The 26,791-nt window shown below is 55.0% G+C and overlaps 9 protein-coding genes across 9 annotated transcripts; 5 read left to right on the top strand and 4 right to left on the bottom strand.

Annotated features, from left to right (window-relative positions):
* Positions 1-1,592: 1,592 nt before the first annotated feature.
* Positions 1,593-4,181, top strand: HMPREF1541_08790 (uncharacterized protein; the record flags this gene model as incomplete). The annotated part of the gene is made up of 3 exons (XM_008723108.1): positions 1,593-3,363; positions 3,413-3,496; positions 3,547-4,181. 3 exons carry the CDS (start codon positions 1,593-1,595, stop codon positions 4,179-4,181), a joined length of 2,490 nt encoding a protein of 829 aa, XP_008721330.1.
* A 1,743-nt stretch (positions 4,182-5,924) lies between these two features.
* Positions 5,925-7,222, bottom strand: HMPREF1541_08791 (uncharacterized protein; the record flags this gene model as incomplete). Its single annotated transcript, XM_008723109.1, has 2 exons — positions 5,925-7,069; positions 7,120-7,222. The coding sequence occupies 2 exons, from the start codon at positions 7,220-7,222 to the stop codon at positions 5,925-5,927; spliced, it is 1,248 nt and encodes a 415-aa protein (XP_008721331.1).
* Positions 7,223-7,753: 531 nt separating this feature from the next.
* Positions 7,754-10,045, top strand: HMPREF1541_08792 (NAD+ synthetase; the record flags this gene model as incomplete). The annotated part of the gene is made up of 1 exon (XM_008723110.1): positions 7,754-10,045. One exon carries the CDS (start codon positions 7,754-7,756, stop codon positions 10,043-10,045), a length of 2,292 nt encoding a protein of 763 aa, XP_008721332.1.
* A 353-nt stretch (positions 10,046-10,398) lies between these two features.
* HMPREF1541_08793 (GTP cyclohydrolase I) lies at positions 10,399-11,451 on the bottom strand (the record flags this gene model as incomplete). The annotated part of the gene is made up of 1 exon (XM_008723111.1): positions 10,399-11,451. The coding sequence occupies one exon, from the start codon at positions 11,449-11,451 to the stop codon at positions 10,399-10,401; it is 1,053 nt and encodes a 350-aa protein (XP_008721333.1).
* A 2,451-nt stretch (positions 11,452-13,902) lies between these two features.
* Positions 13,903-16,096, bottom strand: HMPREF1541_08794 (uncharacterized protein; the record flags this gene model as incomplete). The annotated part of the gene is made up of 2 exons (XM_008723112.1): positions 13,903-15,920; positions 16,024-16,096. 2 exons carry the CDS (start codon positions 16,094-16,096, stop codon positions 13,903-13,905), a joined length of 2,091 nt encoding a protein of 696 aa, XP_008721334.1.
* A 2,642-nt stretch (positions 16,097-18,738) lies between these two features.
* Positions 18,739-19,118, bottom strand: HMPREF1541_08795 (uncharacterized protein; the record flags this gene model as incomplete). Its single annotated transcript, XM_008723113.1, has 2 exons — positions 18,739-18,899; positions 18,992-19,118. 2 exons carry the CDS (start codon positions 19,116-19,118, stop codon positions 18,739-18,741), a joined length of 288 nt encoding a protein of 95 aa, XP_008721335.1.
* A 913-nt stretch (positions 19,119-20,031) lies between these two features.
* Positions 20,032-21,352, top strand: HMPREF1541_08796 (uncharacterized protein; the record flags this gene model as incomplete). Its single annotated transcript, XM_008723114.1, has 3 exons — positions 20,032-20,421; positions 20,473-20,916; positions 20,966-21,352. The coding sequence occupies 3 exons, from the start codon at positions 20,032-20,034 to the stop codon at positions 21,350-21,352; spliced, it is 1,221 nt and encodes a 406-aa protein (XP_008721336.1).
* A 520-nt stretch (positions 21,353-21,872) lies between these two features.
* HMPREF1541_08797 (uncharacterized protein) lies at positions 21,873-22,963 on the top strand (the record flags this gene model as incomplete). The annotated part of the gene is made up of 2 exons (XM_008723115.1): positions 21,873-22,806; positions 22,860-22,963. 2 exons carry the CDS (start codon positions 21,873-21,875, stop codon positions 22,961-22,963), a joined length of 1,038 nt encoding a protein of 345 aa, XP_008721337.1.
* A 2,531-nt stretch (positions 22,964-25,494) lies between these two features.
* HMPREF1541_08798 (uncharacterized protein) lies at positions 25,495-26,688 on the top strand (the record flags this gene model as incomplete). The annotated part of the gene is made up of 2 exons (XM_008723116.1): positions 25,495-25,735; positions 25,799-26,688. 2 exons carry the CDS (start codon positions 25,495-25,497, stop codon positions 26,686-26,688), a joined length of 1,131 nt encoding a protein of 376 aa, XP_008721338.1.
* Positions 26,689-26,791: the final 103 nt, after the last annotated feature.

Consider the following 26,791-nt stretch of genomic DNA (forward strand, 5'->3'; position numbering starts at 1 on the left):
TTAGGAAGGTCCGAGGCGAATTTGTATTGGAGCGATTGCTCCAGACCGCTAGGGGCAAGGTACTGCAGAAAGACTTACGGTGAGACAGTGTTTTGTGCTGACGAGGAAGCTAGAGAGTACTCTGTAGACTCCGCCCAAGATGTGAAGCCATTGGTGGTGCGTAATCGATGACCGGGTCTCCAGAAAGTGCGTTGCAAAGACTCGTGATTTGGTTGCTTCGCAGCGACCGGCGGTATCAAACTTGAGTGGCTTGGTTTTCATACCTACCCAAGGATGCCTGCTGGCGGCCTCAGGTACGTGGCCGCAGAAATTTCGGTTAATGCCAGGCCGAGTTGTTTCCCAAGGCCTGGTCTGTATCGCTACTGGAATCCGCGCGAAACTTCGTGAGTCGATACTCTCAGCAGTTCTTGACCGGTCAGAGGACGTCGCAAGGAGCGTCCGAGACAGGCCAGATTAGGGCTGTAAGGGGATTAGTAACCAGGGCTGGTAGCATCCGGCTAATTGGTAGGGGGCTAAGAGCTTACAGGATAATGTGGCCATCGTACCCACGTCGTCTGTTAATCTAGGAGGGGTTATGACACGCAGCTGATACTGTTGTTCTGCCTCCTGCGCCTGTGGTCATTGATGCCGACGCATGCAGCAGAAAGGTGGATTCGAGGCGACGATCTTCTGCCATGACGAGCCTTCTTGATCGTAGATCCTGAGTGATCAGCGAAGACCCGGCAGATTGCGAAGACGAAGTTTTCCCGAAAATATCATACGGGCACGGTTGGCTGCCCGACTCTCCGGACATGAACGGTTGCAAAAGTTGGACATGGAGACAGATGTGATCTTACCCCTGAAAGTGCCCCTAAGCCGTATTGGGAGTAGTACACCAGTTTTATCCCTGGTCTTGAACTTTGTTGCAACGAAGCACAAAACATACCCTGCACTTAGCATTACCGATCCAATCACCCCAGCGTCCACACACTTAAGCACTACTTGGTGATCAAGCCAAATCGTTGATCTAACCTGTTCCTGTGCCGTTCGCGATTCTGCTGCTGCCGCTGCCTAGGTACTCCGGAAATGAACCGATGTCTTCTCGCGTGCCCGACTGGGTGAACTGCCAGCCGAGTGTGCCCTAGCTGCCTCTGGTTGGGATAGCGCTCATCTGTTCCAGACTCCTGACTTAAGAATAGACCCGCTGGTACACCGCTAGCGTCTAGGCTACGACTCTTCTGAGGTGTCGGTCCCCTCTCCGTGCCTCCCACTTGCCGCCAACATCATCACACCAGCAAAACTCTTTCCTCACGCCAGATCACCCCTGGCGTCATCTCTACAAGCCGTTACCCCAGCGCCACGCGGAGCATGACTGTTCCAGATTGGCCGCGGCGCAACACCAGACGATGCCACTGTCCGTTGTAACCGAGACTCTTCCAGGCTAGGTACATGTACACCTCAGTTTCCTCAGACTCTTTGCTTTCTTGCTTTCCTCGCTTTTGACCTCGCTGCCAGTCGCTCTCTTGCTTGCAAGCTCTTTGCTTGCGTCCAGTCCTTTTCATTCTTCGGGTACTTCGGGCCCTGCCATTCTTTTGCTTTATAATTCAATCAAGATGCACGCTTTTACTATTGCCGCCAGTGTCCTGGCATCCACTCTCTTCTCCATTACAGCAGCTGCTCCTGCTCCGGGGCCTGCAACTCCTCGAGTTCGGGGCCAGCTCGCTGTCTACTACGGTCAATCGGGCACGGCCTTCGAAGACCTTTGCGCCGACCCGAATGTCGACGTCGTCCCCATTGCTTTCCTCACCAAGTTCGCCAAGGAACAAGGCGGCTTCCCCGAGACCAACTTTGCCGCCAACTGCTGGGGAAGCGAGTACTGGAAGGACACAAAGATCTTTGACAAATGTCACACCTTCATCAACACCATCCAGAAATGCCAAGACAATGGCAAGAAGGTTCTGCTCTCAATGGGAGGTGATGAATCGGTTTCCGATGTGAGATTGTCGAGTCCCGCCTACGCTCAACAGGTTGCGCAACAGCTCTGGAGCATCTTCGGCCCCGTCCAGGCTGGTTACACCGGTCCCCGTCCCTTCGGCAGCGCCGTGGTTGATGGTTTCGACTTCGATGTTGAGGGCAACCAGGCTAGTGCCAACCATGGCGTCCTGGCCACTGAACTCCGCGCACTCTTCGCTACCGATGCTTCCAAGACTTACTATCTCTCTGCGGCTCCCCAATGTGGCTTCGGTGACGCTCTCAAGTCTGCTCTTGCCACAGGTGCCTTTGACTATGTCTTTGCCCAATTCTACAACAACGAGTGCCAAGCCCGTGGCTACTTCACCGGTGGCAGTTTCTCCCAAACCTGGTCTCAGTGGTCGAACTGGCTTCAATCCACGTCCCCCCAGACCCAACTGTTCCTAGGTCTGCCTGCATCGCCTAATGCTGCTGCTGCAGCTTGGCGAAGCGGTTTCCTGAGCACTGATGAGGTGAAGACCGTGGTCAACTCGATCGGCAACAGCCCCAACTTTGGCGGTCTGATGCTGTGGGACTATGGCAATGCTGTCGCTAACGATGCCAACTACCTCTCCGGGTGCAGGGGTGCCATTGGTGGCCCTAAGCCCCCGCACACCACCACCACAACAACGACAAGCTCTACTACAACCACCACCACCACCACCACCACCACTACCACCACCACTACCACCACTAGCCCCACTACCAGCAGCACCACGACCACCACTTATAGCCACCCCAGTCAGCCGACTAGCTCGTCCAGCACAAGCACAACTACGACCACCACATATAGCCACCCCGGCCGGCCGACGAGCTCATCAAGCTCAAGCTCAAGCTCAACCACGACCACCACGTATAGCCACCCCGGCCAGCCGACGAGCTCGCCAAGCACTGCAAGCACCACAACTACCTCAAGCAGCTCTACGACCACAACATGGGGCGGACATCCTCAACCCACCGAGATCTGTGGCCAGGCCGGCTACGACCTGGGCAAGCCAGCAGCCTCCTTGGTATACACCGGCGCGAGCTCGTTCGCCTCTTGCAAAGTCTACTGCTCTGAGTTCAAGAGCTTCGCAGTCAGTGCCGACCAGTGCCTCTGCTACCCCAGGTCCGTGGATGGTAACTTCAATGCCGTGGAAAGCAGCCCATTCGTCTTCTACGACGCGACTTGCAAGCTGCCAGTGAGCCCGACTTCCTCGACCACCACGACCTATAGCCATCCTGGCCAGCCAACTACATCGAGCACCTCGAGCACTACCACAACCTATAGCCACCCCGGCCAAGCGACCTCAACCACGACTAATCCTGGTCACCCAACCTCTGCCACCAGCAGCACTACTGAGGTAACTTCAACTACATCGGAATATTGGGGCGGTAATGACCTTCTTCCTTCTGCTTATAGAAACTTTTCTAATAGCTGCAGATCATGACACTTTCACCTCATCAACTACGAGGGACACTCTCCCAACCACGAGCGCCTCGAGCACCACTCAGGACTACTGGGGCGGTATGTCACATTTCCGCTGATAAGCAAGGCAATTTTACTAATTGATGCAGACCACGGTACCTTCACCTCCTCAACAACGAAGGATACCAGCCCGACCACGAGCTCATCTGCAACTGATGGCTACACCTGGTCTGACGCAACCTGGACCCCTACTGCCACCTCCACCAAGCCTGTAAAGCCCACAGGAAGCTCAAGCATCCCCGTTGCTGACGACACGACCTCCTCGTACGTCTGGTCTGACTTCGATGAGCCATCCAGCACTCCAGTCTCGCCTGCTTCAACCACCTCCGCAGCGTGGTCGGATGTTACCGTCATTCCCACAGGCACCGCATCTGTTCCCGCAGGCCAATCCACTCGCACTGTCGTCCAGACCGTCGATGTCACCGTCACCGAATGCGACTGCACCTACGAGCCAACCAGCAGCCCCGTCGCCCCCACCTCCGTTGCCCAATCCTGGAGCGATTACACCGCACCTGCCGTCCCGACCGTCGCCACCACTATTGCCGTGGTCCCCATCCCCTCCGGCACCGCGAAGCCCAGCTCTCCCGTTTCTCCTGTCAGCAGCGACAACGGAGCTAGCCCTGTGTCCCCCTTCACCGGCGCCGCCGCAGAGCAGCAACTGACCAGCACTGTCTTCTCCGTCGCCGTGTGCGTTGCGGTCGCCGTCGCAGGCCTCTTCCTATAAAGTTCCCTTTTACGATGAACCACGCATAAGACCGAAAGATATGGGAGCAAGTTGAAGCACGCCCGCCCGCCCGCGATGTAGTGGGAACCGAACGGCTCTTCGATGTGTGTATGTGTGTCGCTGCATATTGTTGCATAGCACGAAATCTTGTATAGCCCCCCTGAACATTATACCTTACCTTCTTTTGCCAACCCTTAACCATTTTTTTCTCACGCGTGGTGGACAGTATGACGGTGTTCTGGTGGTTCCGAAATGGTCTGGATAGTCCACAGAAGTTCTATACCAGTTCCGCAGAGCTATGTCCACCACTTTTGCGGGCAACCGCAGGCAGAATTCTTCTCCATGTGCTCTCCTGTTCGTAGAAGATTTCCCCAACAGATCCCGTTTGAATGCAGCTGCGCGATGTCTCATGGACACGATTGGTAGTCCAGGTCTCAATTGTCACACGTGACATACTGGCTGAACGATCGGTGCGTTGGTAACAGCTCCGTACGACAGCCGCGCAACTCACTCACAAGCAATCACCTTTCCCGTGTTGTCGCAGTCTCCGCGACCAAGGGGTGGTGTCCACTCTCCTATGCTCGGGGATGGCCCCGTAAACTCAGCTACGCCAAGACCTTTCCCCTGAGCCTCGTTGCCTCGCTGCCTGATACATTCACTGCACATGTAGGCCCCACTCTACAGGGTCCCAGCCCTCTGCCCGGCCTAGCAACCATATATGTGAGTAAGTCAGAAATCTCTCCCAACAATCGCACAGACCTACAAGCACAGAAAAAAAAACCAGGCAGGAGAAAACCGCTAAGTCCTGGGGTCGAGATCGTTGCCACTGAAAACTTTACGCCTGAATGCAATGCAATAATTATGACTGCAGCAGGTTAGTTTTCGGGGAGGGATGCCACCAAAAAAGAAAGAAAGATGCCGTAAGAAGCCAAAAAGTAAGATCTCTCAGTAGGAATTGTACTAGGTTCAAATGAACTAGTATATGGGTCCATGAGACCGCCTATTATGGGAGCACATTCCTCTGATCTTTTTGCTTTTTGAGGGGTTGGCCTGCATGTAGCAGTCAGTCGGTCAGACACAATATATTCGGGTGTGGCTCTCCGGACGGACCTCGACTATCCACGGAAGGTTGGAGTGACGGTCGTTAGCTGTGTGGATTTTCCTGCCTTGCACCAGCCAATACCGTAGACAAGGAAGGAGCCAGTACTCTAGGTGTTTGGATGCATCGTGACTAGTACCTGGACTAAAGTTGATGTGGGTCTGCCTGGGGGGTCACCTGTCCCTCTGGCCGCTGCGATCTACCCTTTGGGTCCGAGTTGCGTCCCTACTATCGTCGTAGCTGCTTAGGCTTCATATCGCAAGTCAGCAAGTCCGAGTACGCTCTCTCGCACCACAGCCTATGAGTGTCCTTCGGCAACGGCAAGGAGGCATCCATAGGACATACCATTCCACGGCTGGAATAATCCTTGAGCGGTCATAGTCGTTAGGAAGCTAAATTTGGATAGAGGAGAGTGCGAGACAAGCCTGATGGAGCGGAGATATGTGCGCAAAAGGAAACTAAAGACGAACGGTGCAGCAACTGAGGAGTGGAATTAGACGGCACAAGGGCCTAGACGCCTATAAGTCGATATGTGGAATTTGCAACTGCACAAGGGCAGCATATCCATTGTACTAGAGACGACAGCTTCGCTGTTGATGCAGTGCTTGCCCGAACAGGATATCTAGATCTCAGACTTATTCTATTCACATCTTGCTAGCCGTTGCCAATGGCGTAACGCCTTCCAAGAAGCCTCCTTTGACCACAGCGGTGATGAGCTGATTCGCAATAGCCGTATGTGGTGGGAGCCTAAGATTACCCTCGACATAACCTTCGGGAGCAGGATCGCCCAAGCCGCTGGTTCCAACCCGCAATGCTTCTTCGATTTCCTCAAGGCTGAACCATTTGGCAGCCTCCAGCTCTGGATCGTTGTCCAGCTTAATGTTCTCGTCTGCGGGATCCGCGACTTGTGCGATAGCACCAATCATCAAGTTCGCTGGATATGGCCATGGCTGGGTGGAGTGAATGAGCACTCGGGAAAGCACGACTCCCGCTTCCTCCCAGACTTCTCGACGTACAGCATCTTCGACTGACTCAGCTGGTTCAATGAAGCCCGCCAGGGTTGAGAACCAGTACGGCGGCCAGCGCTTCTGCCGACCAAGCAGCAGTCTTTTGCTGTCATGAGAAAGAACGGCAACGATGATGGTGGGATCAGTGCGGGGAAATGTCAAGTTTGATAGAGTCGTCCGAGTGGAGCAAGGTTCACGCTCTGGAGGGTTTTGAGCCTGATCCTTTGGTGGGCATACACGTTTCGCGCCAGCATTGAGTGATAGTGTTCGATGGCCACATGTACCACAGAAAGCGTTGCGAGCGTTCCAGTCGAGATAATGCCGACCTTGAGCGTAAGCTGCTGCAACATCTGCATGATAGAACATGGCACGCATGCCCTCGGCAAAGGACAGACCCTCCTTCTTGAATGTATCGATAACCTTGTTCGCCTCGTCCGCAAAGGTCCACTTGGGTGTAATGTCGACGGCAAACCGAGGAGCTCCTCTGAAATTTCTGAAAGTATACCCCTCGTTGGCCTTCTCGTCAATACCGAGGAAGACAAATTGGGGGTGAGTTTTCCTGGAATCAAACTCATCGATCAATTCCTTCTCCTTTTTGGCAAATGGATTCTCAGGAACTAGAGATTCGATATCCTTCAGTGTGGCATAGTGAATCTCGGTGGCAGAGACCTGTAGAGGTGCCAGGTTGTTGAAGCATAGAAATCTGGTCGATGGGTGGTCGAATGCACCAGCAAGGAAGTCATGCTCGTCTCTTAGGAATGACAGACGATTCAACGGCGAACCTAATGGCCAGTCAGCTCAAAGTCGTAACAGACAATCGCTTCACGCTCACTCCCGAAATAGTTGACCACTTCTTTGCCAAACTTGCGCCCGAGGGCCGAGTCTTTCTCAACATGGGCCGGATTTGGCAGATCTGGTTGCGGTGGGGACGGCATTTCGAAGGCGTGCAATGAGCCGGTGACAGGTAGTGATTTGACAGGAGCAGGTCTATGCAGACGAAGAAGCGCCAAACGAAATCTATTACTTAGCATGCGCCCGCGCCCAGAAGAGTCGATGCGCAAATGGTGCAATCCGAGTAGTAATCCTGCATCGGACGAAATACAGGCGAGGGTGACCTCACCGTGTGCCTGACTGCCTCGGGCCAGGACCGAGGGGCACCCTGTCCGCCATCGGCGCTCCGGCCGGCGCAAAATGAGGGGCACCCACATCCCCGGAGATACGGAGGTCTATACCCGATGTATCCACCTACCCGGACGCCTTTTTGCTGCCTTTTTCTGCGGCCTTGTCTGGAGCTTGTCTGGAGCTCGATTTGCAGTACTACACGGCTTGTCATTGTCTTCATCCAAGCCGCCTATCCGTGTTTCCCGGGGGAACGCCGGCGACAGCAGCTACTGGAGCTCGACTGCAGCTTCTTGGTCCAACATATTACTCGTCCACACGAAAACGCCTCAGGCTTTATCGCCAGGATGGGTCGCTTGGTCACACTCGCGACGTGCTCGCTCAATCAATGGGTTCTGGACTGGGTCGGCAATGCAGACAGAATTATCGAGAGCGTACGAAGAGCGAAGGCCGCTGGAGCTATGCTGCGAGTCGGCCCCGAGCTTGAGATTACTGGCTACGGCTGCCTAGACCATTTCCTGGAGTCCGACACCTTCTTGCACTCTTGGGAAATGCTGGCGAAGATCATCTCTCATCCAGACTGCCAAGACATCATCGTTGATGTGGGCATGCCCGTACGGCACCGCAATTGCCGCTATAATGCCCGTGTTATCTTCTACAACAAGAAGATCATTCTAATCCGGCCAAAGTCTTCATTGGCGAACGATGGCAACTACAGAGAGATGCGGTATTTCACACCCTGGATGCGTGAACGGTATACCGAGAACTACTACTTGGAATCGGTCGTCGCAGAGATTACAGGCCAGCGAACTGTGCCCTTCGGAGATGCAATCATTTCGACCCTGGATACAGCATTCGCAGCAGAAACCTGTGAAGAGCTGTTCACTCCAAATCCACCACATATTCCTTTGGGTCTGGATGGATGTGAAATCTTCACCAACAGCAGTGGTTCCCATTTCGAGATTCGGAAAATCCTGCGACGCTTAACACTAATTCGAGAAGCGACCCAACAGAATAAAGGCATTTACCTCTACGCCAATCAGCAAGGCTGTGATGGTGATCGGATGTACTACGATGGTTGTGCCATGATTTTGGTAAATGGCAAGGTAGTTGCACAAGGATCGCAGTTCAGTCTCAACGATGTCGAGGTCATCACTGCTACCGTGGACCTGGAGGAAGTTCGTGCTGCTAGATTCGCTCCCTCGCGCGGATTGCAAGTGCAGAAGCAAGAGTCTTACCCTCGTATCGACATCGATGTCGCCCTTTCATCTCCCAAATCAGGTCCCTCGCCAGTCCAGCTAGGCCCCTCGTCCGAGATCTCCCTGAAAAGCTCCTCACCTCCTGAAGAGATTGCGCAATGCTGTGCGATGTGGCTATGGGATTATCTTCGACGCTGCGGCGGTGCAGCAGGCTACTTCATTGCCCTCTCTGGTGGTATCGACTCTTGCGCGACCGCCACCCTAGTCTTCAGCATGTGCCGCATGGTACACTCAGCCATCCACTCCGAAGCCACCGATCCCGCGACACGCAAACAGGTTATTTCCGATTGCCGTCGCATCTGCGATCAGCCCGCTGATTCCGATTGGCTTCCTTCCTCTCCACAAGATATCTGCGGCCGGATCTTCCACACCTCTTTCATGGGCACGGTAAACTCGTCGAAAGAAACTCGCAACCGCGCCAAAGACCTGGCGGCCGCCATTGGCGCCTACCACATCGACTGCGACATTGACTCCATCGTCGGCGCTCTCACCACATTCTTCACAACCATAACCTCCTTCACTCCCCGTTTCAAGCAGAACGGCGGATCTCCCGCCGAAGGTCTCGCCCTTCAAAACATCCAAGCCCGCCTCCGTATGGTCGTGTCGTACCTCTTCGCCCAACTCCTCCCCACCGTCCGACAGCGCCGCTCCGGCGGCGGCCTCCTGGTGCTCGGCTCCGCAAACGTCGACGAGCAGCTGCGAGGCTACCTGACCAAGTACGACTGCAGCTCGGCCGACATCAACCCCATCGGCGGCATCAGCAAAACGGACCTGAAGAGCTTCATCGCCCACGCGCGCGACGAGTTCGACATGCCCATCCTCCACGATTTTCTCGAAGCGACGCCCACGGCAGAGCTGGAGCCCATTTCAGACACGTACGTCCAGAGCGACGAGGCCGACATGGGCATGACGTACGCGGAGCTCAGCGTCTTCGGCCGCCTGCGCAAGGTGCACAAGCTGGGCATCTGGGGCATGTACGAGAAATTGGTGTACCTGTGGGGCAAACCCGCGCCGGAAGCTCCGCGGCAGCCAGGAGAAGCCAGCACGGCAAAGGGCATGGGCAGCAGCACCACGGACGTGCACGTCAAGGCGGCGAAGCAGGAGGAGGAGGAGGCGCCCGGCGCCATCCACGGCCGCGGCTTGTCGCCGCAGGAGGTGTACGAGAAGGTGCGCCGCTTCTTCTACTACTTCAACGTCAACCGGCATAAAGCCACGATTTTGCCGCCGGGCCTGCATCTGGAGGAGTACAGTCCGGAAGACAATCGCTTTGATCTGCGGCCGTTCCTGTATCCGACCATGGCGGGCAGCTGGCCCGTGCAGAAGATCGAGGAGCATGTGGCGAGCATGGAGAGGCAGAAGGAGGGTGTCAACGGAGCGTAGCAGAGGGGCGATATTGGGGTGTGGGCAAACGGGTTGAAGCTTCAGCGGGAGAGAGAGATTTAAGCCGAGAAGAAATGAAACAAGATATGATGATGATGCTCTGGTAAAGGCAACCCTTCATGGGCTGCCTAGTGATGAGGTCCTTTTTTCTTCTCCTCTCAATTCCAATTTTTGGGTATCTTGACGTCGTTGATGAAGTGAAGATTGCTCTTTGTGCCATCGTTCGTGATTTGATCGTTGTGTTGAAACATCCAAACCCAGGGCAAAACAATCAGACAGACCGCCCAGTGTAGCCAAAACGCCGGTATTATGGACAAAAACGCGACTTCCTTCTGGCCTCTAGGCCAGTCATTTTACTTCCCTCTGTTCAGTAAGCTGAGGAACTCCTCCCTCGTCTTTGCACTACTCCTCATCGCGCCCAGCATGCAGCTTGTCGTGGTGCTGCTTCCCACCTTTTGCACGCCCCTCATGACCATACACAAATGACTGCTCTCCATCACCACAGCCACGCCTTGCGGCTTCAAGACCTCCGCGATGGCCAACGCCACCTGCTTGGTCAGGCGCTCCTGCACCTGCAGCCGCCTGCTGAACATCTCAGCCAACCTCGCTAGCTTGCTCAAGCCGAGGACCCTCCTGTTTGGAATGTACCCGATATGCATCTTGCCCACAAACGGCACCATGTGGTGCTCGCACAGACTAAACACGTCAATGTCCTTGACGATGACGAGCTCGTCGTGATCTTCGTGGAAGACGGCGCCGTTCACGAGGTCGCGCACATTCTCCTCGTAGCCTTTCGTGAAGTACATCAGCGCCTGCGCATAACGCAGCGGCGACTCCCGCAGCCCCTCGCGGTCCGGGTCCTCGCCCAGGCATTCGAAGATGGTGCGCACCGCACCGGACAGCTTGTTCAGCCTTGCCTGCGCCTCCTCTGGCGTCTGCTCGAGGCGGGCGCGAGTGCCAATTGAGGGCCATGAGAGGCCGTCAAAATCAATGGGCGGGTTGAGAGTATACGGAGAGGCAGGGCGAGTCGCGGTCGACGGTGGGGTAGGTGGTGCCTCGTCGCGGACGTCACGAGGCGGCTCTTTGAGGGATACGGCATTTTTGAGATCTTTAGGTGGGGAGGTCGAGTTCGGTATGGCTTGATCAACGTAGCCGTCTAGCGGATCTTCATGGTTGTAGGGCGCGGAGGCACTGCTCGGCATGGCGGGGAGGAAGTCGGGGCGGTCGAACTCGAAGACGCTACGACGGCGATATGTAGAATGGATCGATGTGGCCAGGCTCTCTCGCTCTTGCGCCCGGGTCTTTGCAGGCGGGTTATGAAGTGGTGAACCACCGTTGAGCATGTGAGAAGGTACGGCAGAGCGAGGCTTAGGGCGGGAGGACTCGGTGGGATGCTCAGCGGGCATGGCTAGCTGCTCATTGTCGTGCCGCTGCGTTGTATTTGTGGTAGAGACAGACAATTGGAGCCGCAGAGTGACGCTGGCGTCGGTGCTCGTGCTCCAAATTTGTATTCAGTACGGATAATTGTTCTGGATTGCTTGCCCTAAACAACTTAGGCTCAGGTCGAGGAATCCCGTAAGAAAAAGTCCGTCGGCAAGGATGCCTATTCGGGTATACATATCCATGACCTTCAGCCTCGTCGGCACAAGGCGTGACCCTTCAATCAGATATCTGATCTTTGATCCTCCATTGTAAATCTCAGAGGATGCGATTTTGGCCTGAGATGGGGCAAAGGCTTGTGACTACCTGTACGTGAAGCCTAAGATGTCAGCAACAAGCGATCGTCATGACTGTCGTCTTAAACCGCCTCTACAGGGCTTCACGAACAACTCAGCCCTTGCCGCATATCTACCGTGACGTGTGGTACCGACTCAAAAGGTTGAATTCGACTCTCTGTCATCATTGTAAGGGGAGAATCGAGGGCGTAGGCGCGGCTGTCGCCTTGGCCCTGAAAGGAGGCCAGGTCACCGTCCTGAAGACAAGCCCGCGATGAATGAGTTTGGAGCAAGCATCGGCATCTTTCCCAATGGTCTCAAAGTTCTCCAACACTACGGCCAGGAGGACGTTTACATTCCACTAACGACCGGACAAGGAAGGAGGTACCTTGAGATACCACTGTTGTTAACGCTTGGCATCCACGCCCAGCGGCGCATCAGGCAGTGAAAATCTTGGCATTAAGGTTTGTAGCCTTTGGTGCTTGATTGATCGAGCGTGGCTCCTCTGAACGTCTTCGGCGCTCACCTGTACTCATACCTGAGTCACTTCCCTCTATGCCGTTGACATCACCAACTGTGTCAGCGTCAAACGGCGAAGCTCAAAGAGCCTCAGGGCCATCTGCGGTGGTCAACTCGGTGCCATCTGACGCTCCTCATCTATGTCCGACTCGGAAGCGCTGGTCAGAGACACTGTCACAAAGCTATTTTGGTGGCACAAATGGGTCCGATTGTGATGTTATTTGCTCTTTTGCATCCATAGGCAGGCCGTTGTAATACCGTCGTAACACTGTGAGTCTGAATTCCGAGTCCTGTGTTCTCGATGATCCCGCTGCTAGCAAAGCACCGACAAACTCTGATGGGGCATGCTGGCTTGCCGATCTCCATTCGCTTGACCGTAGATGACATGGATACATGGTGTCGTTCGGTGAAGGATGCATGCCTCCCGCCCCGTCATTTTCTTCCCAAAGCCATTCTTCACGGAACTGCCCAAGCACCGCTGCATGTCCAGCATTGTACCGGGACCAAAGGATGATTTGGGCTGTACATTGCAGCATGCGGAGGAGGGGTACGAAACCCGTGCCTCTCATCAGCCCTTTGTTGCAGCCTGCTACAAGCCTCTCTGGACAAACCCCATGACGAATCACCTGGTCCAGAGGGCGGCCGTCGTTATGACCGTATGCTGGTGGGATTTCAAACAACGGGTCACAAAATTTAATCTGTCAACCCATGATTCGAAGCCTCTAGCTTCCGGTCGAGAGCTGTACCTCCCGCCCCTTGGATGAGAAGGAAAAAGGTCTTCAATTGCGAGTTCGGAAGTTCGCTTACTTCCCGCATCAAGAGATCAAACTCCATGTGACGAAGTCGCTTCAACAAGTATTTCATATATTCGTCACACAGTATGCCTTTCTCGATAGCTCGCGCTATTTGACGACCCTTGTCGTTCTCCAGAACATCCGGGAAGGGCGAGAGACTTTGAGTGACGAACTCTGAACGCCGCACTCGTCAAAACTGAGAAGTGCGAGGGTCTGTCCTTTTGCAATGTCGTCGAAGAAAAGATACATGATAAGTCATCAAGACATCCAGCCCAGTCCAGTGATGCTGGATCGGATTGTCGTCCGCTCTGATGGCCGGCCATTGGCTAAGACAAATGATAGCACGATATGTAGAATACTCGATGTCGTTGCTAATGTGGCATCAATAAATCAGAGCAGGATTTATGTTCCACAGGCGCTCGAAGAAAGGATATCAGCTCAAGCGGTGTTGTGTACCCGACACCTTTTGTGAGTGTCCTATGAAAGTAAGATAACGCTGCAGGACGATGTGTGTCGCAGTTGCCGGCCGAAACTGCACGAGGCCTTGATGAAAGCAGTGACAAACATCGTCACCCTGTTAGAAGTCAAATCCTAGCGAACAGCACCTCATTTTGAGGTAGATTTACTCACAGTCCTTGTAAGGACGCACACTGTCCGAACACCGAGCTAGCAGGTTGAAAGTCCAACCCAGAGGTAGAAAGATGTCTCTCATTGTGCTGCCATTCCAATAGCGTCCTCATGCATTGTACATAGCTAAGACAGAACGGCTTCTGCTCCGTCCTCGTGCCATAACGCTCGCAATGAAGCTAGTAGATTCGTGACTTCGATATCAGGACATGCTCATCCTCGCACTTCCTTCACCGTCACTACCCCCCTCGTCATCTTGTTCAGCCTCAGGCATCGGAGCGGCTGGAACTTTCGTCGTGCTTGCATTGCCCTGGCCTTCCAGCGCTCCCGTTGCTGGTGCAGACGATATCTTCCCTTCTCGGGCGTCTTTCTCAGCCTTCTTGCGCTTTGCCCGCTCTGCCTCCCATTCCTCCTTTCGCCGACGCTCCTTATCCTTGCGATGCTGCTTACTTTCGAACTCATGCCAGTCACCATCAACTTGCGCAAGCTCGACCGGCTGATGAGCTTCGGGCTCCTCGGTCGTAAAATACCCGTGCTGCAGTACTTCCTCGGCGCTGGGACGTTGCGTGGGATCGTACTTGAAGCACCACTGGATAAGCTCCAACGCCTTGGGCGAGAACATCTGATTGAACATAGCTTCAAATTGCCGACTCTTGCGAGTAGCCGGTTGCATTAGCTCGAACCACGGCAGATCGACGATGCCCGCCCACTCCGCACGTGTAGGAGTACCTAGCACGTTGTACACCTTTTCGAGTTGCGAGAGTTCACCGCCTTCACCTGGGAAAACGGCTTTTCGCGTGAACATTTCCATGAAGACGCAAGCAGCTGACCAGATATCGACAGCCGGACCATACTGCGTTTCTCCAAGAAGAAGCTCGGGTGGCCTATACCAGATGGTGATGACCCGATTGGTATAGTCGAGCTGGCGAGACTTGGTGTAGAAACGAGCCAGTCCAAAATCGGCGTACTTCAGCTGACCAGTGTTGGAAACGAGAATGTTGGCGGCTTTGATGTCTCGATGGAGGACCCCCCGACGATGGAGGAACTCGAGGCCGTCGAACATTTGAAACGCGAGATTCTTCTGATGCGCGGCGGTAAGCTTGAAGGTAGGGTGGTTGATGAGACCCGTAAGATCGTGCGACATGTATTCGAAGACCATGAAGCATTCGTTCTTTTCCACCATGACTTCATGCAGGGCCACTACGTGCTTATGGCGAAGATGTTGGAGGAGTCGTATTTCGCGGACAGCAGTGATGGGGTAGCCATCTCTCTCGCCTTCCATTCGAATCTTCTTCAGTGCAACTTTGTCGCGCGTGTAGATATGAATGGCTTTGAAAACCTTGCCATATGTGCCTGCACCTACCACAGACTCATTGCCGGGTTTGCGGTAGTAGATGGATTCTGACTCGGCAAACTCGGGTGGGAGTCTAGGACGCGGCTTAGGAGGTTCGGGTTTCAGGCGTTTCGGAGGCGGCGAACGTGAGCGTTCTGGTCGTCGATCGTTGGAGTGAGGTCTGCCATAGGGGTACCTTCTGTCAACAGGTGCGTTCCTCTGATCGGGAAATGGTGGTCTCCGATCTTGGTGTCGATTGTTTTTATCGTAACGCTGAGACGGTGTCTGGTCAAATCTAGTGCCCTGTCCCTTTGGTTGTGTCGGTGGTGGGCGACCTTCTTGCTTCTCAAAGGGTGGCTTGCCCTTCGTGTTCAGATCTGGAGGAGCTTTAGCTGGTGCCGCTGAAGTTTGTTTTGACTTGAACGCAAAGCTGAACTTCGAATCCTTCGCCTGGTTGGTATTACCCTGATTGTCTAGTGGTTGGCCGTTTGGTTCTCTCCGTTCTTCGCCCGGCAGATCCTTCGACGGTCTGTGCTGGCTGTCGTCTTCGGCAGTTTGTTCTCTTGAGCCTCGAGAGTGGTATTGAGAATGTGTTGGGGACGGTTGTCTGGAGCCTGAATGGCTTGGTTGGTAGTTTGAATTTTGGCCGCCGCCCCGTCTTGGACCGCCTGGAGTGAATTGTGAATTATCCTGATGGTTGCCTCGTCCTCTATTTGAGGGCTGGTACTGCGCACCAGGCCCCGAGAACCGTCGGTCTTGTGGTGGGCCTTGCTGATTGTACTTCCCACCTCGGTAGCCACCGCGATTGCCTCGATTCGATGGTCCGTTGGGAGGCCCACTATGGCCTTGATTCGAATTATGATGGTATGAATTATGACTTTGGGGGCCTGAGGGAGGTGGATAGTTGTGCTGGCGATAGGGTGGCGATGAGTTGTTCACAGGCCTAGATTTAGTCAGCAAAATGGAAATCCCGTGCATAGATGTACTTACCCGTGTGAGTTTTGAGGCCCACCCCATCCGCCGACGCGGTTGTTGTATGAAGAGACAGACTGGGGAGAGCCATGATGTGAGCTATTCGGAGTGCCTGCTGGTGGGGAAGTACCGTGTTGATATCGTGTGTCGACCCATGGTCGCTGTTGACCTCTGTGCATGTGACTACCCCGTTGACCATGATACCCACGTGAAGCGTAACGCCCATCCATGGGTTCTTTCTCTGCCTCGCTGACTACCGATGGAGGTCGGCTGGGTGATGTTGGCCGCTTCGCAGCCTTTCCAGCTTTGAGCTGCTCTGTCTTGCGTACACGGGCAGAGAAAGGTGAAAGCTCGGGGTTGGCAGTAGCTTTCGGTTCGTAACGTCGAGGTGGGCTAGGTGTTCTTCGAGCTGGAGATCTTGACGGCTTATCTTGTCGCTTCGGTCGTGGAGGAGAAGCCTCGCGTCTTCTTCGGGAGGGTATGTAAGAGTCAACTTCGGAGTGGTGATCTCGCGGCTCAGGTCGGGGTCGCGGAGGCGATGGACGACGTGGTTCGAAAGCTCTGTCAATAATGGGACGTTTGTCCTTTGACTCGGCACGTTCGCGACTGCGACTGCGACTTCGGCGACGAAGATCAGGTGCCCAGCGGTCGCTTCTCGCCGGTGAAGGGCTGCGAGTTCGCCTGCGCTTTGCTGATCGAGATGGTGATGGCTCGCGAGGTCGGTGGATACGGTCCTCGGGCTGACGTGGACGGGTTGCGTGACTAGGCTTCGCTCTTGGAGGGTGCTTCGGAGATGGAGATGGGCGTCTTTGAGTGGCGTTCCTCGAATCCCTGGAACGCTCACGAGGCTCACGCGGGCGGTATGAATCAGTGTCAACCAAATCTCGACCTCTGTACGGGGCTTCAGAGAAATTGCGACGCGGAGAAGGTGAACGGCTCCAACGGTCTCTGCTCCTGTTGCGCGGGCGCTGCAAATGTCTATCGCGATGGTCGTCCTCAGCTCTCCAGCGATCCTTCATCGGCGAAGTACGGTCCAATCTAGCCATGTACTCGCCATAGGTGTTTGATGGCGATGGCGCTGGGGCCTGGAGGTCGAATTCTGGTGCGGCTGCTGAACGTTGAATGGGACCTGCGCAATGGAGCATCAGTCGCTAGTTGGGCTTCGGTGGTTTTGCTTGGCTCCGGTGGCCCGTTTTGACTTACCTTGTCGTCCTGTAGCTGGAGTGCTTTTCGCTTTCTTTTTGCCACCTCTCTTCGCCATCTTTGTCGAGCCAACGGCTGCTGCTCCAGATCCGAGTCTGTCTCTACGGACCAATCTGCGCGGGTTGCTTAGGTTCAGTGTGAGGTGCAGGTGGACGCAGCAACGCGCTCACAGAGGCCCCGCAGCTGTTAGTCTTGGCACTGCTTTCAGGTGACAAGCACGGCAGGGACGGCAGCTGACTGCACTCAGCCAGACACGAGGAGAATCTATCTACAATGATACAGCCATGAAAGCATCTGTTCCTCCGCAATCAACAAAGTGAGTCTCGCATGAGCTGGTCTAGTCGCTCAAACAGGGGCACGTGACAGATGCCCTGGTTCACATGCTGCGAATCGATACCGAAGAGAAGCCTGATGAGGCTTCTTCTACTCCCTGCACAAGCACTCTCTTCGTTGTCGATGCGCCGGGCCGAGAGCGCGGACCATAATTGCCACCGGGCCGACGCAGTCGCTGCTGGCCTCAACGAGGTGAGGAATCGCGTCAGCGGGTCCCAAACGCCAGAAGTAGCAACACGGGCTTCACAACAGTCATGTTATGGAGTTGACCGCCAATAGTGCTTAAGATGAGCTCCTGTAGCGTAATCAAGACTTGCTTGGTCGCAGGTCTTCGCTGGATGTGGTGTGCGTTGTCCGTAGATCAATACGGCACGCGAAATTCGAAGGGACCGAATTCGTAGATAGATCATTCCGTAATAGAAGTGCTATAACAGCGTCGTTGGATGGTCTGGCTGATTTTTGCGTTTCTTGTTGGGACTTGACCAATGTTGCGGTTTGGATTTGGCGTGTTTTTGTCAAGGTAGCTTCCCACAGGCGGTCGAATGTAGCACATCATGTGATTATATAGGCCATTCCATAGCAGCAGCAAAGCCTCTGCAAAACTTCGGCCAGGATATGAGCCTCACGGGCGCGACTACCTCACACCGGTGTTGCAAGCCCCCGCCACCAAAACTGTCCCCCAGGTCACGCCATGCGCGGCAGAAGCATCCCGTTTGCAATGAGATCCTGCAAAATGTGCTCTGCCAGTGACTCAGGGAAGTCCGATGAAACGATTAGGGTTGATGCTGTTGTCACGTTGCGGTGAGCAGAATGATCAGATCGCAAGCTCGATGATGTTGGAAAGCCGCGCAACGTCTTGGCGCTTGGCGCGTCACGACCCCTCCAGCATGCAGCCCTGGATTCCACGATCGCCTGGCTGTCTGCCAAACGAGCAAAAAGAAGATGGAGGTGAAGGAGCGCACTGTACACATACAATGAAATCATACTAATTGACTTGGTCGTTATCTGAGTAAGAGACGTGTAACATCGAGGAGCCTCCATGCCCCTCGTTATCGTACTATCAGCGAGAGCCTGACACGAAAGCATCATCCCTACCACAGGCCGGTGATCCAACTTCGCGTCATCGTCTTTCCTGCAGATTGAGCTTCCGACTAGTACGTAGCTGCTCGCTCGTAGTAACATTATTGTGTCTGGCTCTTATAGGGTTCCATAGCCCTGCTGGCGCAAACCGCCGCTCTGTACGCGATCGCTGTATACGCCAGGCGCCTGCTGCCCGGTGAGCTCGCCTCGTCGAGCGCGATCTCGGCGATCGAAGTAGACGTATTCGAGGTAGAAGGCATGGATATGGCCTGGGAAGTCTGCGCAGAAAAGTCAATACAGCTCAACAGCGCAGGTCCCATCTACACTGCATGGCGACCTGTACAGCCAAGATTATGGGAAGGGTACTTACAGCCCAGAATGGTGAGGCAAATGTTGACAAAGAGATCGAAACCGCAGCCTGCGACCATGGCAACACCGACAGGAGGAAACAGAATGGTGATCAAGACGATCAAAAGTGCTGGAGCTGCGTCGCTCATGATGGCGATGCTTAGCGGAAGAGTTGTTTACGAGCGTGAAGAGGTTCGCGGACGTTGTTTATGAAGTAGCCGGTTGTAGGCGCGACGTCTCAGTTGCGTAAGGAGAAGGGTGAGTTCGACGATTCGAGGCTGTAGGGTCTAGAGTTGGCTTGCGCACCTTTTAATGTTCCAGATTGGCGCCTGGCTCTCCTTGCAGCTCGCATGCGCCACACAGCCACATCGCCACAGTGGTGACGATAGAGGTCCACAACAGGACCGGCTAGGTCTTCCGAGGGAGTGCTCAGCCACAGGGGGTTTGTTTCGAACAACCGCCCTCCACCACACTGGTTTCAACAGTTTCATAAGACCTATCATTTGCAGCCTGAGTGGCTCTAAACACCTTCCCTCATAAACGCGTCTCAGGCGCAGAGCCTTGCTCACCAGTATACTGTGCTCTTTTCTAGGGAGAGCCTGTTCACGACCACCCCTTCAGAGGTAGGCTCCAGTCTATCACCACCAGTCTCTGGCTTGGCTTTTGTGGAAGCTGAAGTGGTGCAAAGTATGGATGGCCCTTCCAGGGCGCTCAGGGACCAGAGCCTTGGGTCGTTGATAGAGCAAGTCTGGTCAGGACCCGCACCGTGGAATGAACAGGCTGTGCAAAATCCCCTCCCAGTCTTGCTGTCCCGTATCATCATCGTGCTTCACTCTGTTCGCATAACACCCCGTCTATCCAGCAATCCCCCAGCCTCGTGATGCATAGAATCAACCCCGCCTCTGTAGCTGTGCTCAGGACGCGGTGCTAGGCAGCATTCAGCCGTCAAGATCCCTTTCGCACACCTTCATCACCTTCGCACAATATTCATTTCTTCAATTTTTGACCACGACCACTACAATTGCGACCGATCATACGCTCTTTCGAAAGCACAATCTCACGATGCAGCGCTTTATTCTTTGTACTATGCTGCTGGCCAGCATTGTCCTCCCCGCCTCTGCTCGTTACCAACTTGTTCAGGACTACTCTGGAGAGAATTTCTTCACTGAATTCGACTTCTTCACTGGTCCTGACCCAACCCAGGGCCACGTACAGTACAAAAGCATGGTCGATGCTAATTCTACCGGACTCGCGGGTTTCATCGATGGCGGTAACGCGACGAACGCGATCTATATGGGCGTCGACACCAAAGAAGTCGCTCCTGGTGGCCGAGGTTCGGTTCGGGTCACTTCCAAGCAAGCCTACCAACACTTCTTGCTAATCGCCGACATTGTCCACATGCCTGGCGGCCTCTGCGGAACTTGGCCAGCTTTCTGGACTGTGGGACAGGATGTGAGGATTTGCAGAACAACCCACTCGCAGACAACGCTAACAATCTCTTAGTGGCCGAACAATGGTGAGATTGACATCCTCGAAGGCGTCAATGACCAGAAGACCAACTACATGACCCTCCACACCGCTGATAGCATTCGCCTTAACGCAAAACACGCCAACAACTTCGCTGGCTCAGTCTCTACGCCGGACTGCGCAGTCGATGCGCCTGGCCAATTCGAGAACCAAGGTTGCGCTATTGAAGACCCCTCGCTTCTCACCTATGGCACCGGCTTCAACAAAGCTGGCGGTGGTGTCTTTGCAGTCGAATGGACCTCTCAGCAAATTCGCATGTGGTTCTTCCCACGTGGCAAGTTCCCAGACGACATTGTCAACAGCCGACCCTCTCCCAACCCTGGCTGGGGACCTCCAAGAAGTGTCTTCGCCGGCGACTTTAACATGGATGACCATTTCAAAACCCAACAGGTTGTCTTCGACACCACATTCTGTGGCGCTGTAAGTCTAGCTGTTCAAGTCTGTCTGGTTTAAGCTAACGAATTTCCAGTGGGCTGGGCCAGCCTTTGCTCAGTCAAGCTGTGCTTCACTTGCATCCACCTGCGAGGATTTCGTTTCGAACCATCCTGAGGCATTCTCTGAAGCTTATTGGGCTATCAACACTCTTCAAGTCTTCCAAGATGACGGCAATCAATCATCGTCCACCGCTGGCGCTTTCAACGTGCCTCCTGTCAGCGCTCCTGGAAGCCTACCAGAACCTACTCGGTCTAGGCAATCTTCGCAGTCGGCTGAAAGCCAAGTTGCTCAACGGAATACCTCTCATACTGTGGAGATGAAAGCTCCTACCAACAAGCGCAACATCATCCATGAGCCAGGCATGTTTCGCAGAAAGCATGGTGGTGGTCTTCTCCCCGTCGTTTGGCCCAGGGACGTCTGACACTGGCGTTCGGTAGGCGCAACGTATTCAATGTAGCACGGAAGCGAGGCGTTCAGAAAGAGACCAACAGAACAAGGCGGGAATGGCTTCCTGAATTACATTCATAAGAGCAGTGGGAAATGGCGAGGTATCTTCGATACTCTCAGCTGTCGGATGGCATCCACGAAAGGACATAGACAACCCAGCTGCTGATTCGCAAGATTTCCACTCCTTTTGTTTTCGCTAAGCTTCGACGTTCGCGGCCATGCAGGTCTTAAGTGCAGTGACTAGTCCCGTTCCCTCCAGCCACTCGATCAGAACCTCGTATTCGTTTTGATATGCTTGGCTCGCTCCCTTCTCAAAGCACAACGATTGTCCACAACTCTCTCTGCTTGTGCGTACAGCGCTATATCATTGTTTACCATCTTAGTGCCTCAAAGGTTGGGTTCACCATTCGAGATCACGCCACAGAGCGGCTGACTATCGCCAGAGCGCCATTTCTCGGGTCACCCCTCTCAGCCCGAGGCACCTGACGCCAGCAATGTCCGCCGTGCTGTACAAGCACTTCCATCCCATAATCGATTTTTGCCGCTCATTCGGCCCTTCGAGTCCACCAATTGCCTGGTCTCTGCGCCTGCGCCTCCTCCTCTTCCAGCCCATCATCACTCTCACAGCCCTCATCACTCATGCGCCATACTTCCTCCGACGCAAACCCTACACCACGTTGCGCATCCCCACACGCTCTGGAGGAGTCCGCGCCCTACTTTACAACCCTCGCCATTCGGCCACCACGCAACCAGACCTCCGTCCCCTCCACCTAGACCTCCACGGTGGCGCTTTTGCAGGCGGAAACCCCGAGGCCAACGTCCGCTTCTGCGCACACATCGCTGCCACCACCGGCTGCGTTGTCGTTAGCACCACCTACCGCATCGCGCCCATCCACCCCTTTCCGGCCGCCATCGACGATGTGGATGATGTGGTCTCCTGGCTACATATGCACGCCGAGGAGGCACTGGGCGCCAATCCACGTCTCATGACCGTTGGAGGAAGCAGCGCCGGCGGGAACCTTGCGGTTTCGAGCTGCCAGGGCGAGGGGTGTCATGGCCGGGCTGAGACCGCCATGAAGGGCGTGGTGACGTTCTACGCTCCGCTTGAACTCAGGCTGCCACCGTGGGAGAAGCCACATCCGCCTAGCATTCCGCAGAAGGACCCGATGAGGGTGTTCTTGCCGCTGTATGATGCGTATGCCAGGCTGGCGGGAGTAGAGCATCAGGAGAACCCGAGGCTCAGTCCGGTGGTGATGGACGTAACTATGGTGCCGGATGATGTGTTGCTGGTGATCCCGGGGATTGATATCCTGGTGCATGAGCAGGAGACCTTTGTCGAAAGGGTGAGGAAAGAGGCCACGGAGAAGGGGCTAGAGAAGAGGGTGGAAGTGCTCAAGATTGAGGAGGCCTTTCATGGGTGGATGGAGCGTAAGTGTAGCTGTGGGCACCTTGTTTGTACATTCATGCTTACACAGACACAGTACCGAGCTTCATCATGGAGGAACAACGGGTCCGCGTATTGAATCGAGCCACAGCGTGGATGAAAGAGGTGCATCGCCGGCATGGCTTCGTCGCTGAAGACTGACCTCAAAGCACATGAGGAATCTGTACATATAGCAAGCGATGAAACTCGGGTCAACATCACGTTGTATCCATGTTCCAGCTATGCAGTCCACTCAATCTGAAGAACACTCTCCACTCACTTCCTCATCTTCTCGGTCTTACCGTCTCTGTTGCCGATGACGTCTGATCCACATCACTAGATGAACGAGATAGCCAGTCTGCTGAACATCCCATCAGCAGCTAAGTTGGCTCTATCCTCGGCTATATGTCGCCACGGCGACAAGTTGCACAAGCACACTGCACGTCGCCACCTTCGGGCTTCGAGGTTCACGGCAGAAGATGTAACGCTGCCGGTGACATGGCCGACGGGACCCGAACATTCCCTCCCACTGGCATGAGTTCCGCCCCCGTGCAGCGCCAAGGCGACCATCCCACATGCCTGGATTTAAGGACTCCACGGCTTACGCGCGCCCTCAGGGACTCTGCCTCTTGTATTTTCTTCGTCTTTTGACGGACGGTGGAAGGTGGGAACACTTGACAGGGCTTCCAGAAGGCACCATGAAGGTGACGATGCCAATCAGTCTGGGACTCACTCACACCGCCATGGACTTGTCACAGCCTCCCTAGAAACTTGGGGGATGGCGCTGCAACACAGCCCCGCACCAACCACCTCGCTTGCCTTATCACCGTCGTGAGACCCATATCGTTATGGCGCAAATGGCAGTCCTCGGAAGCATGGCTGCCGCGTGGAACCCTTGGCGACATTGGCCCGGCGGAGACACTGCCCAGTACCCGTCCCTATTCGCTTCCTTGATATCTTCCCTTCACTGCCTCAGCCATGTTGTGTGAGTTCTTGCCCCCGTGACCGCTACTTGAACCTCGACGCCACCAGCCAAAAACCCAAACTCGCCTTTCTGACATGACACCAACTTGCCACCGATCATCATGCCAGTCATATACTCACGCCAAAGCCGCACCTCCGGCAACGATGGCCTCACGCCCCTCCGCATCGGCGGTATCGTGCTCGTCATCGTCCTAGCTCTCTTCTTCGTCGGCCTCTTCCTCTTCCGGCGACGGCAGCTGAAGAAGCGCGAGGCCGAGTCCTCGCGGCGCGCCAGGAGATTCATCAAGGTGACCTTTCCCCGGCCCGCGCCGGATCCGGATCTGCCGCCCTATGAGCCGCCGAGGGAGAGCCAGGGCCAGGAGCTTCAGTCTCTGGGGTCCGGGAGCTCTGCTGCTGGGACGAGCACGCCGAGGAGTCCACCGCCTGCGAGGGTGCATACGCCGCCGGGATATGGTCTCTACCATCGGGATCGACCGGTAGGGCCGCTCAGTGACTCGCCGCCGGCGTATTCGGAGAGTGATAGACAGACGTGGGGGAGGTCTGGATGCCCTAGGTGAAAGGGACGGCTGAATCGATACTCAACTCAACAACGTCAGCAGTCTACAAAGATAGTGGCACGCAGCACATCAAGTGACTTTGACAGCAGGATATCGACTCCCCAGTAAGGATTGGTGAGGTATCGAGCAAGTGTCTGGAACGACAAAATTTGGAACTGCGAAAATACCAGAGGCGGCCTACGCGTTCACATGGCATTGATGGGACCGTTGACTGCCTAATCAGCCTCGCCAGGCAGTCTCGCCACCGACCAACACCACGAGCTTACCCCAGCCCGCGCCCCACGTCTAGCCGGACAAACAGGGGCCCTCCACCCCACGGAGCCCCCAACCCGCGCAGGAATGGTACCTAGTAGGTCGACCAGCCGTCGACAGCCGGCCTCTCCATCGCCAAACGAGCACCGATGCTTTGCTTTTTGGAACGTAGGGAGAAAGGCAAGAAAGGTTGAATGAACAAGAGGCGGGCCTGTCAATTGATGGGTTGGAGCCTTGCAGGATGCAACGCTTTGCTCAGAAGTCTTCTTGGCGACAAGACAGTCGGTAAATGCACAGAAGTGGCAAGCATCAATTCGACATCTGGAAATCGAACAACACCTAGTGCATTGAATACGAGATCCTCGAACGTCTGCGGGTGAGACTCGAGTCATACGCAGCATGCTTCCTTACCAATGCCTTACTTTCCGGCCACAATATCTAAACACGGTTCAGAATGATTTGGGACAAGAACATCATTCAGTTACTGTCGTTCTGATGCAGTCTCTCAACACCATATGATTGGTCCTGGCCAGGTGTGGTGAGATCAAGTCATGCACCTCTACAGCAATCGTGGAGAAATATGGCGTTATTCGGAAATTCCCTCAAACTGCCTAGCGCAATCACCCCCTGATATAATTCATCGCGCCTTATTCGACGCCCTCGACCTCTGCAGGGACGCACCGCTCCAAACACCATATCGTTGGCCACTGTCGTTATCAGCATACACGCCATGTGCATCTTTGGACATTGTGTGATTTCTAGAGACGATGAGGAATTCAGTGCAGGCATGGCATCGGACAACATAAAGCAGGATATAATGGACACCTCACTCACTACTTCGCCTCTCTACTTCTCATTTTCCTCTACTGGCAGCTTCCTGTGCACCAACCGGCAACAATCATGGGCTCCATCACTGAAACGATTCAGACAACGGTGGACACAGCCAAAGATGCCATCAATAATGATGGCAAGCTCTATGCCAGCCAGAACAAAGCCCCACTGAATTACTCTGGCTCTCTCGACAAGTATGAGCACTTCGACGTGACCCCCGTTATCGGCCGCGAATACCCCAGTGTGCAGCTCAAAGACCTCCTCGAGGCTCCAGACTCTGACAAACTGCTGCGCGACCTCGCCATCACCAGTACGCCTCGCTAACCCATCGCCAACCTCTTTTCTGCCCTAGCTAACCACATCCCGATGGCAGTCTCCCGCCGTGGCGTCGTTTTCTTCCGCGCCCAGAACACACTCGACAACAACCTTCAGAAGCAACTAGCCGACCGCCTTGGCGCCCTCTCCGGCAAACCCGCCTCCTCCAAGCTGCACATCCACCCAGTCTCGAACTCAGGTCGAGCCCTAGGTGGCAGTGACGACGAGATCAGCGTCATCTCCAGCCAGCAGGCCAAACAACTGTACGCGGACCGTTTGCAACGCACCGGCAAGCAGTCCTCCAAGGAAGGCTGGCACAGCGACATTACCTTCGAGCCCGTCCCCTCCGACTACGCCATCCTACGCCTGACGCAAATTCCGAAGACAGGTGGGGACACCCTCTGGGCGAGCGGCTACGAGCTCTACGACCGCATCTCCCCCGCGTACCAGAAATTCCTCGACACCCTCACCGCCACGTACGCGCAACCCATCTTCAACGAATCCGCCAAGAGCAACAACTTCCAGCTCTACGCCGGCGAGCGCGGCAGCCCCGCCAACACGGGCACCGACCTCACCGCCGTGCACCCCGTCGTGCGCACAAACCCCGTCACCGGCTGGAAATCCGTCTTCGCCGTGGGCCACCACGCCAAGCGCATCAACGAGGTCTCCGAGGCCGAGAGCGAGCATTTGCTACAGTGGTTCGTTAGGCTGGTTGTGGAAAACCATGATTTGCAGGTCCGGCATCGGTGGGTGAATGAGAATGACGTGGCGATTTGGGACAATAGGAGCGTGTACCACACGGCGACGTATGATTACGAGGGGTTTGGCGACAGGACGGGCCAGAGGGCTGTGAGTATGGGGGAGAGGCCGTATGTGGATCCGCAGAGTACGGGAAGGAGGGAGGGGTTGTTGAGGGAGGTGGGTGAGACGGGGGAGATTGCGCTTTGACGGGTAGAGGAGGAAGTTCCTGAGGAGGCAGAAAGGGTGAGTTTGTACGGCAAGCACGTGTCTCCGTAGCTACGTATGGTCCGTACCGATCTGTCACCCTGTG

The sequence above is a fragment of the Cyphellophora europaea genome (genome assembly GCF_000365145.1).
Source record: "Cyphellophora europaea CBS 101466 unplaced genomic scaffold supercont1.9, whole genome shotgun sequence".
NCBI lineage: Eukaryota > Fungi > Ascomycota > Eurotiomycetes > Chaetothyriales > Cyphellophoraceae > Cyphellophora > Cyphellophora europaea.